The 19574-nt window shown below is 55.6% G+C and overlaps 7 protein-coding genes across 7 annotated transcripts in view; 6 read left to right on the top strand and 1 right to left on the bottom strand.

Moving 5' to 3' along the window:
* G647_10238 (uncharacterized protein) overlaps positions 1-205 on the bottom strand; it is a gene marked incomplete at both ends in the record, with an annotated part of 1162 nt that extends 957 nt beyond the window's left edge. Inside the window, one exon of the mRNA XM_008726230.1 lies at positions 164-205. Coding sequence (XP_008724452.1) covers positions 164-205 — 42 coding nt within the window. The remainder of the gene's footprint in view (positions 1-163) is intronic.
* A 678-nt stretch (positions 206-883) lies between these two features.
* On the top strand, positions 884-2225 carry G647_10237 (uncharacterized protein; the record flags this gene model as incomplete). Its single annotated transcript, XM_008726229.1, has 2 exons — positions 884-1256; positions 1933-2225. 2 exons carry the CDS (start codon positions 884-886, stop codon positions 2223-2225), a joined length of 666 nt encoding a protein of 221 aa, XP_008724451.1.
* Positions 2226-2576: 351 nt separating this feature from the next.
* G647_10236 (uncharacterized protein) lies at positions 2577-4251 on the top strand (the record flags this gene model as incomplete). The annotated part of the gene is made up of 3 exons (XM_008726228.1): positions 2577-2968; positions 3023-3516; positions 3575-4251. The coding sequence occupies 3 exons, from the start codon at positions 2577-2579 to the stop codon at positions 4249-4251; spliced, it is 1563 nt and encodes a 520-aa protein (XP_008724450.1).
* A 2923-nt stretch (positions 4252-7174) lies between these two features.
* G647_10235 (uncharacterized protein) lies at positions 7175-9988 on the top strand (the record flags this gene model as incomplete). Its single annotated transcript, XM_008726227.1, has 1 exon — positions 7175-9988. One exon carries the CDS (start codon positions 7175-7177, stop codon positions 9986-9988), a length of 2814 nt encoding a protein of 937 aa, XP_008724449.1.
* Positions 9989-10950: 962 nt separating this feature from the next.
* G647_10234 (uncharacterized protein) lies at positions 10951-13014 on the top strand (the record flags this gene model as incomplete). Its single annotated transcript, XM_008726226.1, has 1 exon — positions 10951-13014. The coding sequence occupies one exon, from the start codon at positions 10951-10953 to the stop codon at positions 13012-13014; it is 2064 nt and encodes a 687-aa protein (XP_008724448.1).
* Positions 13015-13701: 687 nt separating this feature from the next.
* G647_10233 (uncharacterized protein) lies at positions 13702-16128 on the top strand (the record flags this gene model as incomplete). Its single annotated transcript, XM_008726225.1, has 2 exons — positions 13702-14879; positions 14931-16128. 2 exons carry the CDS (start codon positions 13702-13704, stop codon positions 16126-16128), a joined length of 2376 nt encoding a protein of 791 aa, XP_008724447.1.
* Positions 16129-17505: 1377 nt separating this feature from the next.
* Positions 17506-18440, top strand: G647_10232 (uncharacterized protein; the record flags this gene model as incomplete). Its single annotated transcript, XM_008726224.1, has 3 exons — positions 17506-17603; positions 17669-18115; positions 18191-18440. 3 exons carry the CDS (start codon positions 17506-17508, stop codon positions 18438-18440), a joined length of 795 nt encoding a protein of 264 aa, XP_008724446.1.
* Positions 18441-19574: the final 1134 nt, after the last annotated feature.

Raw genomic sequence — 19574 nt, 5'->3', positions numbered from 1 at the left:
GAGTAAGAGGAAGAGTAAGAGGAAGAGTAAGAGGAAGAGTAAGAGGAAGAGTAAGAGGAAGAGTAAGAGGAAGAGTAAGAGGAAGAGTAAGAGGACAACATGGTCGTTGTTGTAGGGGGTGGTGCCGGTGACATCGTAGTGGGAGCCTATTGCTGGTGCTTACAGAAGCTGGGTTGGCGACGGCAATGGAGGAAGCATTAGGCATGGAGTCTTCTAGGGTTCGATTGGAAGCAGTTCCAGTAGAGTGGGAGAAAGGTCACAACGGCGAGAGCACGGTGTCGCTATATAGGAACGAGGTGGTCACTGATGAGGACCTGCTGGGCGCCATTCTGTGGTTCATCTCGAGGACATACACAGTGACCGTGCGCTGTTGCTAAGAGCAGACCTTGATGTGGGAGTTAGTCGAAGCCAGATACCCGTTCGATCGATGGAAACTGTAAACCACGCTGCGTCGGGTTGACCAGTTAGAGCTGCTTCATTGTGATTCAGTTGCTGGTAGGAAGACAATCTGCTCGATCGGGGGAAAATTTGGGCAGGTCCTCAAGGCGGCTTTGCAAAGGATAAAATCATCGCCCACGACCGTCAAGAACGACTTGCAATTATTCTGCTCTTGCCGTCGCCCGTCGTCTTGCCAATCGCACTCCAGCACTCATAATGTATCCAGTCAAACAAAAGCTCATCAGACATATTTACCTTCCCGACACTGGCATGAACGAAGCGCATATTCAGTGGCTCGAGGGCTGCCTCGGGACACCCCAAGGAAGAACCATCAGAATCATTCCGAGTCCACATCAAACTTACCCCCCAAGAAGCTGAGCGTCGCTTGACCAGGATACGCGAACGGTTTCTTGGACTGAAGAACGTCATTATCCAGAGGTGCCGCATGATAGAACGAGACCGTCGGCTGGAGAAGGCCTTGTTGCAAGCAGACGACGAGCTGTTGTACTCGGTGGTGGCGTTGCGCTCTTACAGGTTCGGAGAGCAGCATTTTATCGGCGACGCCGTGCTCTACATGGAAGAGCTGATGGAAGAGGCGGTACATTTACTGGTGGAAGCACGGCCATATGAGCGCAAATACCAGGGCACTTGGAGCTTGCTCAACGCGTCGGCGACAGGTCTCACGGACCGCATCTACTACTGGGGTTTCAGTGTCATGAGCCAAATGCGGCAGATGCTGTATGAGAAAGCTTACTCGAAGCATTCGCCGCAGAGGACGAGCTCAACCTGGGGAGCCTGGCTGCGGAACTGGATTTGCGGTACGGGTCAACGGAGGAAGACTGCGCACCAGGGTGGCAGTGGCCACAGGCAGGCGAGGACGGAGGAACATCGTGAGAGAGAGCACCTGTTCTCGCCCAACAGACGGGCAGGACAGGATTGCAGATGTTTCAACTACCGTTGAGTTCAAATTGTTACAGTAGTTAAGGCCGTTGAGCGGTGCAGGTGAAAGTTCGGAGGCCGCGAGTCGATCAGTCAATTCAAGCTTTGCGATGCTGACACGCCGGCGAAGCGATGGTGCGCCCAGCAAAACTGCCCCAAGGCTTCGGAAAGCTTGCGGGCAGCTCAAGCACTCCAAGCACCGCCGGCGGGGGCGCGATAGGCTGATAGGGCCGCCTAAGGGCCTTGGCTAGCACTGCGAAGCCCCGAAAGAAGCCCGCCTGGCCCGCCACCAACGTACGCCAAGTGTGGGCTAGACAGCCTGCATCCTCAGTCTGCAGCCTGCAACAGAATTTCGTGCTGGAGTAATGGCGAGTATCGCACAGTGCAGTTATTGTCTGGATGAATGCTGGCTCGCGTGCTTGTGAATTTATCAGCAGAACGCGACAAAGAACAAGCCTTGCAGGCTGCAGATACTAGATCGAGTAATACCATGGAAGCCCTAGAAAACACCGTCCAATCTTTCCCATCTGCTGTGCCCGTCTGACTGTGTCGCAGTGTCTACCATGATCATGGCCGCCTGGAATGGCCGAGTCATACCACATTCAAGGCCGTGTCGCCCCAATCCTGAGCCGCGCGATGTCACGCTCAGTGGCAAGCTTCAGCAGGCATTCTGCGACCGACGGGTGAAGAGCATATCTCAGCGTCGCCATCATTCGTCGCTCTCCCCTGCACACATCTCCTCCCCGCAATTCCTGATCCTGCGACGCCCTTCACAGGTCGGTCAGGGCTTCTTCCCCACGGAGGACGAGACCCAGCATCCAACCAGGAATCACACCCTAGCATGGTAAACCGCATCATGACCTCGCCGGAGGTCGGGTTGGTGCCGATCAGTTGCCGTTTTGCTCCATAGGGCAGCTGCTGTTCTTGCTGCTCCCTGCTGCTCTCATGACCTCGAAATCTGAAGATAAAAGATCTGCAGTGTGCCCGTTGTCAATGGCTCCCGTTCTCTCTCTCCTCTATCTCGAGCCTAATTTGCCTTCCCTGGGCCCTAACAGTCTACGGCAAACGGACTCAATCGAGGGCGCGCAAAGTCTCTGGCTGTTTGGAGGCCACGACCGTGACTGACACGCGACGCAGATCTTTTCTTTCTGACGTAGTGCTGCTACCGACAGCCGAGTTCTCGGGTGAAGACCTTCGCCATGGCTCATGTCGGCGCCCAAAAGGAGAATGTCGCCGTCGCTCATCCCAACGGCAACGACGTCGACGAACTCTCCAACCGCCACATGTCCCCAGCCAAGTATGCCGCCACGCGAGTGACCACTCTCAAGCCGCCGATGGCCAAAGCGCCGAACCCATTCAAGTTGCTGGCCATGCTCAACACCCAGCAGTGGCTGTTCTTCCTGGTTGCTTTCTTGGCCTGGTCCTGGGACGCCTTTGACTTCTTCACCGTGTCGCTGACCGTGTCTGACCTCGCCGAGACGTTTGGGAAAACGAACACGGACATTACCTGGGGTATTACTTTGGTGCTCATGTTTCGATCCGTCGGCTCGACCATCTTTGGGATTGCCGCCGATCGATATGGTCGGAAATGGTATGATCAGCAGCCTCCGACGCTCTGAACGTGTGCTGACAAGTCCAATGCTAGGCCCTTTGTCATCAACAATATCCTGTTCATTGTCCTCGAACTCGGCACTGGCTTCACCCAGACCTACGGCCAATTCCTCGCGGTGCGCGCTCTGTTCGGCATCGCCATGGGAGGTCTTTACGGAAACGCGGCAGCCACGGCCCTGGAAGACTGTCCCGAAGCCGCTCGGGGCATCATCTCCGGCATGCTTCAACAGGGTTACGCGTTCGGGTACTTGCTTGCCACGGCATTCTCGCGTGGTCTCGTCAACACGACGAGCCACGGCTGGAGGCCTTTGTTCTGGTTTGGCGCCTGTCCGCCCATCTTGATCATCATCTTCAGATTGTGCCTCCCGGAGACGAACACGTTCCGAGCGAGACAGGCGCTTCGTGCCCAGCAGGGCAGTTTGGCCGGGACGTTCATCTCGGAGGGGCGAGTGGCGTTGAAGAGGCATTGGCTGTTGCTGATTTATCTGGTGCTTCTCATGGCAGGCTTCAACTTTATGTCGCACGGCTGTAAGTCTGGGACCACTTCCATGTAGACTCTCACGTACATGCTAACGAGCGGATACAGCCCAGGATCTCTACCCGACCATGCTGACCAACCAGTTCAAATTCTCGGCCGACGCCGTCACCGTCACTCAGGTTGTGGCCAACCTCGGAGCCATGACGGGCGGCACCGTGATCGGGTACTGCTCGCAGATCTTTGGGAGACGATTCAGCATCATCTTCATCAGCATCATCGGCGGCGCCTTGCTGTACCCGTACACGTTCGTCAGCTCGCACGCCATCATCGCGGCTGCGTTCTTCGAGCAATTCTGCGTCCAGGGCGCCTGGGGCGTGATCCCCATCCACCTGATGGAACTGTCGCCTGGCTCTCTGCGCACCTTCGTGGTCGGCACGTCCTACCAGCTCGGCAACCTGGCGTCGTCGGCGTCGTCGACCATCGAGTCCACGATTGGCGAACGATATCCCCTGGAGCCGCTGATCAACAAGGAAGGCAAGACCGTCAAGCGGTACAATTATGGCAAGGTGATTTGTATCTTCATGGGCGCCGTCTACGCGTACGTGATTCTGCTCACCTTTGTGGGGCCGGAGAAGAGAGGCCGGAGCTTGGATGTCGAGCACGACTCGGATATGGCCGAGGTGACGCATCGGGATCTGAGAAGCCAGGGTGATATTGGTGGCCTTCACGGGCACGGTGACGGATCCAGCGAGGATGAGAAGGCCGTGGCTAGTGAGAAGGTTTGAGCTGTCAAGCCCGGGGATCAAGTGCACGTTTGGTACAGGCGACGTGCCTGCCAGGGACGACGCCGAGAGGTCAAAGGAGCGCGCCCATGTGAAAGATACACGGAGTACTCCTTGTCGCATCTCAAACTGAATTGAGTTGGGACGCACGCAAGTGAGATATGTGCCGCGTACCTGGATCCCAACAGAATGGACTCACGAAAAGAAAAATCATGAAATTCAGATACAGTTTCAAACGGGACGACGTTTGGTCCAAAGTCTGCCCCGCCTGTGACGAGGATGGATATCTTGCTCACCTGGCCGATCACGTCCCGTTTGCGAGTGGCACTCGGTCACGGCATAGTAGCAATGGTCCAGCACGATACGCCATCCTCCGTCTGCCATGGCTAATTTGGAATACTTGCGGGAATACATAATCACATATGTGGACCGACACGTAAACAGTACTCCGTACGGATTGCAGGTCACAGGGGACAGAGCACAGAGAAACCCCGAGCCGGCTAGGGATGGAATGCTGATATGTACACAGTACTGCGAGACTGGGCACGTACCCAGTACGACTACTGTGGCATGCATTGCTTGCTTACGTGCAGTAGAGGGAAGCACCTTGACCCACTTGTTTAGAGCGCGGGATCAGTCATACTCGGTCCATACGAGTACGAGTACAGTCAAGCGCCGGGACCGGGGATGTGTGGTTGACCGGTAGGAAGGATCCCAAGTCCCGGTCCTTCGAATCCTGCGGCTGAGGCTGAGAGAGATACCGATACCGCACGAGTGCGAGGGTTCGCAACAAGGCTGGACGAATCCCGTGATTCTTCCACAGTACCTAGTACTTACCGAATGGCTTGATGCGGATGGCACTTGTCACTAGGTATGTAATCGTCCCAACGGCTTCTATATTTGTAAGTACCTAGGTACTCCGTACAGGTACGTACTGTGTACTCTATATCTCGGGCCCGTCCTGAATCCTGAATCCTGATGCCATTCTTATCTTTGACATTGACGTTGTTTATTGTCGGCCAGCCTTGTACCCTACCACCCTGTACACGGTGCCTGACTGTACTACTACGGAATCACAGCGGGTAGTCTGTAGACAGTCAACACTCAGCGGATCCGCAGGCGGGAGGAAAATCCATCGAGGCGGCGTGTGAGGGCGGCCAACTTAGTACGCATTCGGACCCATCACCAGTGCTAAGGCGTGAGGTGGAAGGCGTAGGGTTGGATATATGTATACATCTTCTGGCTCGTCAGTAGACGGCGCCTTTGTTAACTACAGTGTATGTAGCGAGGATTCTAGCACTGTGCTAGCAGCTAATCGATGAACCTCCTTCTATCTAAAGCAGATGGGACAGACAATCCGTTCGGTCGCATTGGTGTTTACTGCAAGAGGCAGTGGGGGCTCATCTTCTCCGTACTCCGTACTGTACGAGTTACAGAGAACATTGGGCGAAGGAATAACCTTCATCCGCCCCGCACGTCGATCTCTCAATTCGGGTTCGGCATGAGCGTTGTTATCTTGGGGCTGGCTTGAAGTGAGTGGCTGGTCGCTGATAGAGGCTGAGACCAAGGTGCGGTGAACGTCTGGTTAATTTCAATGGTGATAGCTGTGAGTTACACAGTTCTCGTAGATAGGCCGGGCAGGGCAGGACCCTGGACGAGATGCCAGAATCAATCTTAATCTGCAGCCGTGTGTGTAGCGCCATGGACGGAGTACGCGTGCATCTGGACTGTGTGACCCAACGATCGCGCATGAAATGTCAGAGGTGCTACTGCACGAGGACGCGTCTGGGACAAGGTTGTACCATTCCGAGACCGAGTGCGAAGACTTTGCGGCCGGTGATATGATCGACCCTCGAGAATACTGTAGTTGGCTCCAAATACAGAAGGCAGGAGGATTCTTGTCGGCGTGCATACATAACGGGGTGGGGACGTACGAGTACATCGGGTCAGCACCAACATCGCGGGACAGGGGCCGAGATGGACGGTAGAGGCGAGGTGATTGGTGTGCCTGTCGCATCTGTGGTGTAACTCGTATCCTCCGCGCAGTGGCTTGAAGGGGTTGACCTGGCACAAGACACCGAATGCTCTCTTCCAGGGACCCGTAGACACCAAGCCGTGGCTTATCTACAGTACCCAGTATGATATATCCGTGAGGGAGGAGCCCTTCGGTCCCAGACACACCTGGCAGTGCTGCTGTCTGCCTTGCAACGCGGACTCCGTAGTCGTGCTCCGGGACTCGTACATGGTCTATCAGCTGGAGATCAGAAAGCCTCCGGGGAGTTAAGACCACGGAAAAATCACGGTACTGTAGCTTTGCTTGGCAGATGGAAAAGTCACCCGAGGTCTTCACTTCAGCAGGCAAAAAGCCATGTCGCCGGGACGCCGCCTTGTTTCAACTGGCCTTCACGCCCGGGGTGTCGGTGTGGCTCTGATTGGCGTTGCGATTAGTTAAAGAAGAGCCCCGAAACAGTCCTAGCTGTGCCCTAATCTTAGCCTTGCCATGCGGCAGATTCCACTTTTCGGCGCCCCCCCAAGGGCCCAGTACCCACTAAATGGCCGGTCTTTGCTTACCCGGGCGACGCCAACTGCGCCCTCCCACGGGCGACAGGGCAGCCTGAAGCGATCAAGTTGTGCTGTTATCTGTGGCTAGACTAGAAATCTTGCAGTGTTCGATATCTCGCCGCGTACGGATAGGTGGGTGTGACGGTTTCGCTCCGCACGACATCTCTCCCCTGCTCGATCAGTGCCACTGTATCTGGCGCAGGAACTATCTGATCAACACGGCTCCGATCATGACCTCCAGCGACTTTCCGCCCTCAGACGTGTAGGGATCCCGTTCGACAAGCACACCTCCACCTGCGGTACGAGACCTCCTCCATCTCACGCGATCCTCCTCTTGCGCGGCACTCTTCGTCAGCAGCTCCCCATGGCCTATGCCTCAGTCGCCCAGGCTGAGCATGGCGCTGTTTACGAGCCTGTACCTGCCGATTCCGCCGACCTTCATGCACGTTCAGCGGCTTCCTCCTCCCGGTCGCCCATTCTTCCCGAAATATCAAGCCCGCCTTTGTCCCTTCCCTTCGACTTGTCCTCCCGAGATGGCGACCTTCCGATATTGTCGCAGGCTGGGTCAGGCTCAATAGGCGTGGGATCTTTGCTCAAGTCGTTGTCATCGTCGCAGTCGTATCAGATGGTCGAGGCCGATGACTATGAGGAGCCCATGCCACAGTACCCAGAACAACAGGTCAGGATGGATGGTCCTTCGCCGGTGCCAGAACCGGCACCATTTCAGCCCGCCGACGCTCCAATCAGAACGGCTTCGATCAGCCGTCACCTGCCTCTGAATCACCCTACACCCGATGCACAGTCGCTGCAAGGGGCACTCGTCAAAAATGTGGAACGGTTGGAAGAAAGCGCCGAGCGTCTGAGCATGACCTCGAGCCTGGAGGATGAGCTGAACAAGATGAAGCAGGATCAAAAGCGCCTCGATCGCCAGTCCTCGGCTCCCCCTGCTCTGGACAACATCTACCGTCCTTCGGTCCAGAGACAATACTCAACGGGTTCGTGGTCCAACTCGATATTGGGCGTCAATCACGCAGCCAGGGCGGGGGGATACTCTCCCTCGGGATATATCACCTCTCCCACCGGCTCGATACGCTCGGGGCCGTGGTCACCACCTCAGCTTGTCGAAAGACGTTCCTCCCAAGACAGTCGTCGCAGTCACCCTCTACCCGAACCACCTGTCGAAGGTCGCCCACTAGACCTACACCCAGATCGCCGTTTGTCCGTCTCCGTCTACCCCGAAGACGAGGTCGCCGCGCCAGAGGCATCGCCGAGGCATTCTCATAACTCTACGCACGAGGACAGGCCGCACACTTCTGCTTCGAATGACACCTACCGTCAAGCGCAATCTGCGTTTGAGAACTTTGATGGTGTACATTACAATGGGTCAATGTCGATCGACGCAGCTGCGTCCCTTGCACGTCAGATTTCCCTGAGTCATCCACCTCTTGCACGAGATTCCAAGGCGTATAGAGAACCACAACCGGGAGAGCGGATGATCTACTATCCTGCACCGGTGCCTGTTATGCTCAATCTGCCTCAGAGGTTGTCGAGGATGGATATCAGTGAGCGTGAAAAGCGCCGACTCCAGGCTCTGAGTACGGTCCCGGACGACTTTCGCAAGTCGGCGGCCTGGCTGGGTGATCAAGATCTTGCCAAATTGCCGGGTCCAAATACTGCGCTCAAGCTACCTCCTCAACTACGTGCGAGTGCCTTCTTTGACCAGCCGAGCGTGACCAAAGACTTGCAGCTGAAGAACGGCTCAGCCGTCCAAACGCTGGACAGCATCTTGGATGCCGCGGCATACGCGCCCGTCTCTGCATTTACTGACCACCCCATAGCCGGCCAAGTTGGCAAGGAGGTCTACGGTCCGGATGCCTCGCCACGGAAGAGTATGCAGTTGGATGGTGTTAAAGCGAAGAAACGTCGGAGCTCCATCAGCACAATGCTCAAGACGAGGCGGTCCAGTACTGGTCTTTCTGCTGCGGGTCTGACGCGTTCAAAGTCCAGGGGCTCTCAGAATCTGGATGCTGAGGACCATACAAGTGGAGATGAACTTGAAAGGGCAGCAGCAGAATCAATCTCACCTGATGCCGACGAAATACCGGATGACGAAGAGGACAAGGATGTGGCTCCGCCAGGGTTCTCTACAGCCCCAACGACTCTACTCGCTGAATTGCAAATGCGCAAAGAACAGCAAAAGTTACGAAACCGTACTGCGGCAGATGCGTTCCCCAATGGCATGCACTCGACCTTGCTCGAGCTCGACGCCGTCACTCAACTCCAGCAGAAGGCTCGGAAAACCAAACATGTCACCCTCGCTTGGGAAGACCATGATGAGGCAGACAAGCAGAACTTTGATGACGACGACATCCCCCTCGGTGTTCTTTTCCCGGGAAAAGATAGGACTGATCACCTCAATGCTCATCGGCCGGTCGGGCTCATGGAGAAGCGAGAGATGGAGGACAATGAACCTTTGAGTCATCGAAGGGCAAGGCTGAGGGGCGAGCCGCCCCAATCCGCGAAGTCCGAGACCAAGAGCCAAGTCGGCGAGGAGAGTCGGCCACCGGTCCTTGGTGAGGTACCTGGCTTATCGGAAGAGCCACTTCCCGAAGACGAAGAAGAGACTCTGGCACAACGAGCCGCGAGGATCAAGCTGGAAAAGGAGAAAGGCACCGGTGGTCACTTCGCAGACGAGGTGGCGTCCCAGCTTGGCATCAGCATCAAGAACGACGGTCCATCGCCGTCGAAGACTCCGGATGTAGAAGAGACACTGGCCGAACGGAGGAAGAGGCTCAAAGAGGGGGGTGCCGGAGATCCACGGCTCAGATCCATGCATAGCATGGCCGATATTTTGCAGGCCCATCCAGTGGGTGTTCGAGAACAGCCAAGGCCAGCTGGATTGCCTCACCCCAGCTCGACCCAAGTCCACAACCCAACTTACACCACAATCTGGGGTTCTTCTCAGCCAAACGGTGCTTTCAACGCCTCCTACGCCTACCCGAACAACATGCCGTACATGAATGCTGGGTTTGGCGCTCCCTTGCCGGCATACTTGCAGCCGACATATCCATACGCATACGGCAATCCACCATACATAGCTGACCCGATGATGGGCCCGCCTTTGGATCCCAAGCAACGAGCGCATATCGATCGTTGGCGGCAGAGTATTGCACAGTGAAATGATTGGAAACAGATTTCTCTTTTGGTCTCACTTATTGGCTACGGTCTAAACACAAGCCGCTTGTTGTTCACGAGGAAGCTACAGCAGCCTGGGTTGCATGACTAGCTCACTGGGGTCGTCAAGAAGACGCTTTGTATGCATAGTATGAGTACATTATGACTGGTAGGAATTGTCAACAGTCCTCCATCACCGGGCATTCAGACGACACCAAGCCCAACCGCAATACGGAGTGCAGTGGTTTTCTCTTGCGAGCTTCTTCCTTCAATGTCGGAGCCCAGAGCCTAGAGAATTCTTCCTAGTTCGTGTAGTCTGAGTGCATCAATCGCCACCATGTTCATCGGAAATCCGTCAATGGGTTGGTTGTTCCGATCATGGAGGGGGACGAGGTTGGCATGAAGAGAGGTGATTTTCGCGTTCTGGAGGCGTGCCCAGTTGTTGTGGCGGCTAATTAGTATTGATTAGGACCAGGTACAGGATGACGAATGATGAACAGAATACTCGGTAACATACTCGGAATCCATTCGTACATCAACGCTGTCGACCCGCTGGCTGAGTCTGTCGACCTTGGTATCAATTGCATCGAGGCGTTGCGTGATGTTGTTGGAATGCTGGTCGAGTCTATTTGCTGAGCGTGTTGAGGTTTTGACTGATCATATCGAGTCTGTCCAAAAGCCAATGGGCCTGACCAACCGCAGGGATTTGGCTACATTTCTGGTTTTCAGTAGGAATCAGGTTGAAATCTGGGAGCCTATCTCCCTGATTCTGATCCATCCTTGCTCCTCAGAACAAAGTGAAGACGGAGCGGGGAGAAATCAGGATAAAGCGAGAATGAAGCGAGAATGAAGCGAGGATTAAGCGAGGATGAAGTGCAGGCAGGTGGCAGGTGTGGGGAGCACTAACCAAGTTAAGCACTTGGTGTTGCCATAGCAACAATCCTCCCGCTGTGCGACTTCCAATTCATGTTTGGGCCCGAATTTGCGACTCAGCCATACCATTGGAAACTACAGACGGCATCCATCACCATGTATCCCAGGTCGAAGAGACAGGCAGTCGAGGAGGAGTGCAATCTGTACACACCCAGAGATTGTTCGGAATTTCGACCATCAGAACAGCGGAATTTCTACGGTTACGGCCCTACGACACCGTGGTCGTTAGACCACAAGCCTCCACAGCGGCCATTCCTGCAACACAAATCTAGTAGAAGCTCCATCTTCAAAGAAAACATCCCGGACAATGCTGAGGATGAGCCCAAACGACCAAAGAGCAGAGACCACCACACCACTCAGCCGCCGTCTGCCTCCACACCTGATGTCCGCCCTTGCTTGCAGACCCAAAACTCCGACTCCTCGCAACCGGACAAAGTCAAGCGAGGCTCGAGGGTCCTTCAAGTCATTCAAAGCCTCAACATGAAGACCCGAAACAACGCTCGCTCGGTGCCAGAACCCCGCACCAGCACGAGCCCGCCGTTAAGTCCACAAGAACTCGACTCGGCCTTTGAGCGCGTATTAGATTCTCTAAACATTCCCCTCAACATGCGTGATGGCATGCGAAATCTCAAGCCGGACGTCAAGGCGGGACTCATGAAAGGTGAACGCATCGGCAGTGGCTCTTCAGCAGCCTCGGGTGCTAGTGAAGTATCAGAGGTCAGGTCCTCAGCTAGGAACTCTCACCGAAACGAGAACGACAGGCCGAAAAGCGAGGGTGATGACAGCAAAGATCGCAAGCGGTCACGTTCACAGTCACGTCCGAGAAGCCGCATCTTGACCTTGAGCAAACGCGACGAAGACACACCAGACAAGCCCGACCGCCCGAGATCGTCGTCCCGCTCGCGTAGCAAGTCGAGGAACAAATCCGCGGACTTGACCAGCTCCAGGCCCACTTCATTGAAGGCCATGGCTTCGACCGTGTCACTGGCATCACTGAATCCAGCAGACAGCGCCGCAGCCCCGGGGGATTTCATCCATTACCTGCGAGAAGTGCAGAAGCCCCAGCTCGTCGAAGTCAGCAAGCTCCACAAGTTGAGAATTCTGTTGAGAAATGAGTCGATCAGTTGGACGGATCACTTCGTCAGCAAGGGCGGCATGGATGAGCTCGTCCAGTTATACTATCGCATTGGAAAGATTGAGTGGCGTGAAGAGCACGAGGACAATCTTCTTCACGAGACCTTGCTGTGTCTGAAGGGATTGTGCACGACGTCTCTTGCCCTGCACCGGCTACAGCAGGTCGAAATGGAATTTTTCCCTGCTCTTTTGGGTATGCTGTTCGATCCGGAGAGAAAAGGTCCGTCCGAGTTTAGCACCCGAGGAGTCATAATATCCCTTCTATTCGCACACCTATCAGCAGTGGATGGCACAGATCAAGAACAAGCTGGAACGCGGGCAAGGACGATTCTACACTTTCTCAAAGACCCGGCGCCGGAGGAAGGCAAGCAGACACTGGATTTTGTCTCTCAGATGCACACACCCCGACCATACCGAGTGTGGTGCAAGGAGGTTGTTAATGTCACCAAGGAAGTTTTCTGGATATTCCTGCACCATCTCAATGTCGTGCCGATCATCCACGTGGACGAGTCTACGGGATACAGGCGGGCACACTTTCCCGCTCCGCGACCACCCCATCCAGCCGCCCCTTACGTGGGCGGAGTCGAATGGGAGGCGACGCAGTATCTGGCGGTCCACCTTGACCTGTTGAATGGTCTTATCGCTTGCATGCCTACCGCAGCCGATCGCAATGCCCTCCGGGAGGATCTGAAGCAATCTGGATTCGAGAAGGTGATGGGTGGCAGTTTGCGGACTTGCAAGGAGAAGTTCTACGGAGGTGTCCACGAGGGCCTGAAGTGCTGGGTTTCAGCCGCCAAAGCAGACGGATGGCCTGTGGAAGATGTCCGAGCCGGACCTCCCAGAGAAGCCGCAAGTCCACGAAAGAGCCCGGTCAAGAGAAAGGCAGAAGAAGTCCCACAACTCGCTTTGGACATTGGTGCAGGACAAGGGCAGCTTGCGCACCCCGATGACGGTTGGCTCTGAATGTGAGAACTTGGGCGACCCGATTGCATTCTGGATGGCTGGTTAGACGAGTGTAACGACTTTTTATCTTTAGTCCTTGGGACAGAAGCGTCAGTTGAGCCAGCAGGCAGGGTCACGATGGGGTATTTGATTCAGACTCAGGATTAGGCGTAGGCGTATAGAGCTTTCTACTGGAATGAGACACAATGTTGCACGAGATTTCGCGAACATCCCGTGATCGCTTCGTGGGAGGCAGAAAGGCTGTGTGTGGCTTGGTATCAGTGGGCGGCTAACCTGCCAAAAGCGCTCAAGCAGGAGCGGGACGAAACGCAGCCACGTCACCAATCAGCCGCCGGAGAAGCACCAGAAGTGACAGGGTTCTTTCCGGCTCGGGTTCCAGTTCCAGTCGTCAGGTTCTGGTGAAGTGTGAGTGAGGTGTGAGTGAGGTAAGTTGTGCGCGCTGCAGACCAGCGTCGCAGTTGACTCTCTCGTTTTCCTTCCACCACGGCCTCATTCACCACATCTCTCTTCTTGCTGTCCATGATGTGACCGAGGCGGATAAGCACCTTCTGTCTGCTGCCATAATTTTCTTGGATTTCAAGGGAGCCGATGCCGTGAAAATTCACTGCGACCTCCCTGCCCGCCTCCACGGATTGATTGCACGCCCACAGCTCCCTCATCGTCCTCCTCTTCCCACCAAGTCTCCATATGTCCACAACGACAATGACCACCACCGTCCTGGGCACCTCAAATGTGCGAGGAGGTCCGTCTCGCCTCACCCGCACCAACCCAGCACGAGCCTCCAAGGGACTCGGATCCGCCAGCCTGCGCCAGAACTCGCTCGTCTCCAACAGCGGCCTTCCTCTAGCCCTCTCATCGAATGGCATCGCCTCGCAGAGCCTGACAAACAACGAGCCCGTGGGCATGTACCCGGCCATCACTCACTTCTCCGATGCGATTGCCGCCCTGCCTCGCGAATACCGCCGACACACTTCTCTGTTGAAAGAGGTGGACGCCAAAGCGTGGGGTCCCGAGGAGAATCTACAACTTGCCCTCGATCAGTGCCTCGCCGATAGCGCAACTACGACGCGAGATCTCGCCGGTGCAGCTCAGAGTCTAAACAGCTCGACTACCGCGGATGATTCCATAAACAATAGTGAGGCGAATAGTGTCGCCGGCGCCTCGTTCGACAATGCCTCCCTCGCCTCTGCCCACTTCTCCGATCCCGCCGTTGTCCAGCGCAGGCGGAAATACCACGCTCTGAGGCAAAGTCTCATGGCCGTCATGGTGACCATGGATGAAAAAAATCATGTCATCAACAATGCAAGCGAGGAGATGGGCAGGCAGATCCGGAGACTCGACCGCATCTGGCCACACATCGCCGAGGAGATCTCAGAAGAAGCAAGGTTGGGCAGTCTGAAGCATTGGGCCTATACAGAGACAAACCCTACTAAAAAGGTGCCGCCCCCACCTACCCGCAGAGACGCCGCCGCCGGGGCAGTTGCGCCCACCCTACATGAGAGCGAAGTGGCACATAGGAGTCATGATAGAAGGGAGGCTGTCAGGAGACAACGAGCAGCTGCCCACCACGTGGATTCCGACTTGGACGATTCGAGACTTCCGGTACGGAAGACAACCACGAACGGCAAGAAGCGCGCAGCCGAGGCTGCCCCCGATCCCGCTGGTCTCGGCATCTCTGGTGCTGGTGCTGGCATCACCACAGCAAAGAGGAAGAAACCAGAGAAGCCTGCCGTTGGAAGTGCGGCTATGGAGCGCTCCATCAGCAGTGCTCTCGGGGGTCGGCCAATGTCTAGAGAAAGTTCGCAGCAGGACAACTCAAAGAAGAGAAAAGTTTCGGCGACTGCTATGTCAGTGGCCAGGAAACGGTACGTGCTACACGGGATGCAGAGGGATGATGCTAATCTTCTGCGTAACAGAATCAACGCGGCCACTCAAGACTCGCCGAAGCTTACGTCGTCCCCACTTGCAGGGACTGCTGGAAAAGAACCTTACAAGAGAAGCCCAGCCCTTTCCACCGTCCGGCCAGCCTTGTCCCGAGGACGTCAAAATTCCACGAACACGGTCGAGAGCGTAAAAGGAGGCCGACCGTCGTCCCTGGCATCCAATAGAAATGGCAATAGCAACAACTTGACAGTAAGCAATACGGAAGTGACCAATGTCGGCGCAGCACCAAGCAGGGCTGCGAGTGAGGTCAAGAGCAACACGAGAGAGGCGAAAGCCGACAAGGCTGTTCCGGTCGTCGATGACGAGCCATCAACCGTCAATGGTGCCAAGGTTGACCATGAACTGAAAGGGGCCCCACCCGTGGAAAGATCGTACAGCAGGCAAGGGACAGCCAAAGTCGAGCCTCGGGAGGAAGTTTCGGCAAAGGCGGTTGCGTCGCCGCGTCTGCCGGCCTTACAGACCAGCGAGCTCAAGACCGAGCGTACTGCGAGGGGTAGAGCCTCGAAAACGTCCACGCCCGTCGTCGCCACGTTTGCCGATGCTGAAGCCGCCGAGACCGCGTCGGCGAACGGCAGTGTAAGCGCATCCACGAAGCCCAAGCGACCGCCCCGAAGTCGGGTCAAGGACCATGGCCTCCATGATTCCCTGTCACCAAAGGGCCTGCCGATGAAACGACCGCACAAGAAGAGTGGTAGTCTATCTTTTCCTTCCACAACGAGCAACGCGAGCACCACTCAACGAGTTCGAGACGAGGCAGAGCCACGAACCAAGTCGTCGACCCCTTCAGAGCGTGACGTCCTCGCGCCCGCCAACCACACAATCAACGACCTCCATGTTGAGATGGCAGATGACGAGGAAGGTGAAAAGGACGCACCAGAGGAAGACGAGGAGCGATACTGTTACTGCCAAGGCGTCAGCTACGGGGAGATGGTGGCGTGTGATCGGGATATCTGTCCTCGGCAATGGTTCCATCTGGATTGTATCGGCTTGAAGAGTGTGCCGAAGAGCGCCAAGTGGTATTGCAACGAGTGCAAAGATGCCTTGGCCCAAGGGGAGAGGATGACAACTGGGAATGGTAAGGGGAAGAATGGTAATGGTAGCGGTAATGGTAACGGGAATGGGAGTGGGAGTGGGAGTGGGAATGGCCATGGAACTGGGAATGGGAAGTAGAATTAACACATCAGCAGGGCTACATGATTTGGAAGTCGCACAACGAGTATCTCGAATCTTGCGGTTGCTATGATGTGGTCCGGGATCTTGCATATATGTAGCTACGAGGAGACGGCCGCGAAGCAAGCAACTTGCCGGGAACGCGGCAGGTACACAGTACGAGTAACAGTATCACTGGCAGTAGTTCTGGATTAATACCTAGCTTGGCAGCCGTTGCGTTGTTTGAAGGCGTGTGAGCGCGCAGGCACATACGGTCAAGGTTCCAGTACGGGCACTACGGGGTACCTAGGTACCTTGGTAGGTAAAGCAAGCAATCTGTACACGGTAAGGACACCCACCGCTACAGTATCAAAGCGTGCCTGGCCGGAGATCTCTTCGAGCCAAGTGTGCCTACCAGTAGGTATTGGATGTCGGTGTTCAGATTCCGGTTGGATTTCAAGGCAAAGGAAGTACCTGCTCAACTTGGCAGATTCCGTCCTCGAGACAGGGCAAAGCAGGTCAAGTATGAGAGGTACAAGCAGACGCGACAAACCGAAAACGACAGGGGCGAGATGAACCTATCTGAACAGCGCTGCAAGCTCTCCTGCTGCGGTTCGGCTCAGTATAACTGACTACAGCATCCATGGCTGTCACGGTCACGGTCACGGTCGCGGTGTCTTATAACGCGCCAACCCGGGAGGCTCAAGTTGGGTAGAACGAACAGACTTTGGCGTGCACAGCATCCGCCCGGGGAATTCACCTCCGCCCGCAAAATGGCCTCTTGGGCTGCAGGACTCGGCCACTCGGGCTGTACCGGGGCTTCTTAAGCGTTTCCTAGGCACCTCTATAGTATCTATCTACGCACCCACGATTCAACCTCACTAACAGTCCTCTCTTGTCAGCTCTTTTCTCCATCCTCGTACCCTCATCACGGCCGATCCTCAAACTATGCTATTGTCTGCACAAGCGAGGCATTCCACCTGCATGCACGTTTGTCGTGTTGAGGTGCCATTGGTCCGAACTCCTCCTTCGGTTTGTTCTCATGCAGAGCCGCCCGCATCCTTGCACGGTCCGAGCCTGTCACACCGGCCTTCAGAAAGCCTGGCTTGATCTGCCCGCATACGGGATTGTGATAGATGGCGAAGTATCAGTCTCCGGTGGCTTGGCTTGGCTTGTGCAATGTCCAGGGTCCGACTTGACGTTGTTGGTGCCAAAGGTCGAGATGCGATAGCCACGACCATCTGAGAAGGAAGCAGGGATCCTGATGTCCGTCCATGTCGACAGGTCTAGTACAAGCTGCAAGGGATGCACCAAGTTGTACTACCCGAGACCTACTTACTCTGAACGATAGAGCCCTCAGTAGTACTCCTCGAACACCGCAACCGAACAAAGTCCTCCATGGCGCAAAAACCTCAGACTCTCGACGGTAAAGTCGCCCTGGTCACCGGGAGTTCGAAAGGCATTGGTGCGGCTGTCGCGATTGAACTTGCTTCCAGGTGCGATACGCTGCGGATCCTGCGTCTCGTGTGCAGCAAGGAAACTGATTGTCCACTTGCTTTAGGGGCGCACTGGTGGTCACGAACTATCCGTTTGCTTCTCTAAAACCGGAGGCCGAGTCGACTCTCGCCAAGATTCGCGCCACGGGCGGAAGTCATGCCAAGGAGGCCTTCGCGATAGAGTCGGACCTGGCAACTGTCGAAGGACCAACCCATCTCGTCGAAGAGGCAGTCAAGCAGATCAACGGCCGCAAAATCGACATTCTGGTAAACAATGCCGGGAGGGCCAGTCCCCAATTCCTAAAGGACGTCACCATCGATCAATGGGAGTTTCAAGTCCACTTGAATGGCCGTGGGACATTGTTGACCACGCAAGCTGTACTGCCACATCTGGCCAAGCCGAGCAGGATCGTCAATCTGAGCTCAGGCGGCGCGAGGCAGCCGTATCCAGGGACGAGTATCTACAATGGGACGAAGAGCATGATCGAGAGCTTCACGAGATGCTGGGCAGTGTGAGTACTTGCAGTCTCTACGCCTTTGCTTCTTCCATGCCTTGGGACTGACGAGATCCCACGCACGCTCGCTAGGGAACTTGGCCGTGAGTACGAATGCACCGTCAATGCAGTCGCGCCGGGAGCGACGAACACGGATGCTTTCAACGCGCTCACCGGAGACACTCGTGACAGCCTCGAACCCATGCTAGCGATGACTCCTGCGGCGTCGCGGATTGGCGAAACTGAAGAAATTGCCTATGCCGTGGCATTCTTCTGCGAAGAGAGAGCCAGATGGATTACGGGTCAGGTTCTACAAGTCAATGGTGGTACTCTCATGGCGTGAGCAGGGCGAAGTTGAATCGCTGTGTCAAGTAGAACACCTCCGTACACTCTCCAGTAAATTTACGCACTTGAGCCTGGTGACACTGCTTCAGCTGGAGCAGAACCTCAAGCCAAGTGTCGTCGGAAGAACCAAGGATGCAACTCTATCAGAGCCCTGGCGATTATGGTGACTGTTGACATGACTTCTGGCAGGGACGTGATCCTCTAGATTTGTGCTCGAGACACATCCCGAAATAACGACTGCAGAGGCTTCATCTCCTATAGTCATATCTCACCTAACATTCGCAACCAGCACTTCCAGCTATATCTCTTACCAGCCTTGTCACTATCTCCCACCTCTCCGCCCATCGAGATTTTCTGCCATTGACCATTGATGGACCCATGGCTGCGCCCGTGGCTCGGTCGGTGGGCGAACAACATTCCCCTTAGGCGACAATTATTCTTCAATCTTCAGTCTTCAGTCTTCCGGTCGAGAAGCTCTAAGATCCACCGACCCCTGTTCACAATCTAGGTGGTCATCCAACGGTGGAGCGACTCAACAATCACATCCGGCTGCTGCGAAGTTTAGTTGCTCGACTTGATCCAGCGCCTCCCCCCTGCGTCTTATGTCTGGGCTGTCTGTGCCGTGGAACACGACACTGCGCAGACGGCCAGATGTCGAACAAGCTTTCGTGCAAGACGCGTGTCGTACATGAGGACCGGGACCTCGTGAATCGAAACACGTGGGACGCAGCCGAACCCCTGCAGGTATGGGGGATGTGCGCCTCTCCTGACGACGACGTACCTGCAATGCACTTTGTGCTGAAAGGCAGCGATCGGACATCGTTGCAGGGATGGGCAAAGTACCCTAACCACTGGACACGGCTGTGTCCGAGAGATTCAAACACATCGAGCTCCTTTCGTCACCATCGTCAGCAAAGGCCGGGATACCGTTGTCATGGAAGCACGTGAAACCCACGTCGGTCTACCGTGACCACGTTCTCCCCCTGGACATGTTCAGCATGCAGCGTGGAAGCTCAATTGACAGGAGCCGACACTCGACGATCATCCCAGCGGTGGGGATGATGTGAAGTTTGGCTCGTTCTAGCACTGTCGAGAACTTGACCCGCCGGATGGAGACCTGCGGACCTGGCGA

The sequence above is a fragment of the Cladophialophora carrionii genome (assembly GCF_000365165.1).
Source record: "Cladophialophora carrionii CBS 160.54 unplaced genomic scaffold supercont1.13, whole genome shotgun sequence".
Lineage (NCBI taxonomy): Eukaryota > Fungi > Ascomycota > Eurotiomycetes > Chaetothyriales > Herpotrichiellaceae > Cladophialophora > Cladophialophora carrionii.
This window is presented reverse-complemented; position numbering and strand designations above follow the sequence as displayed.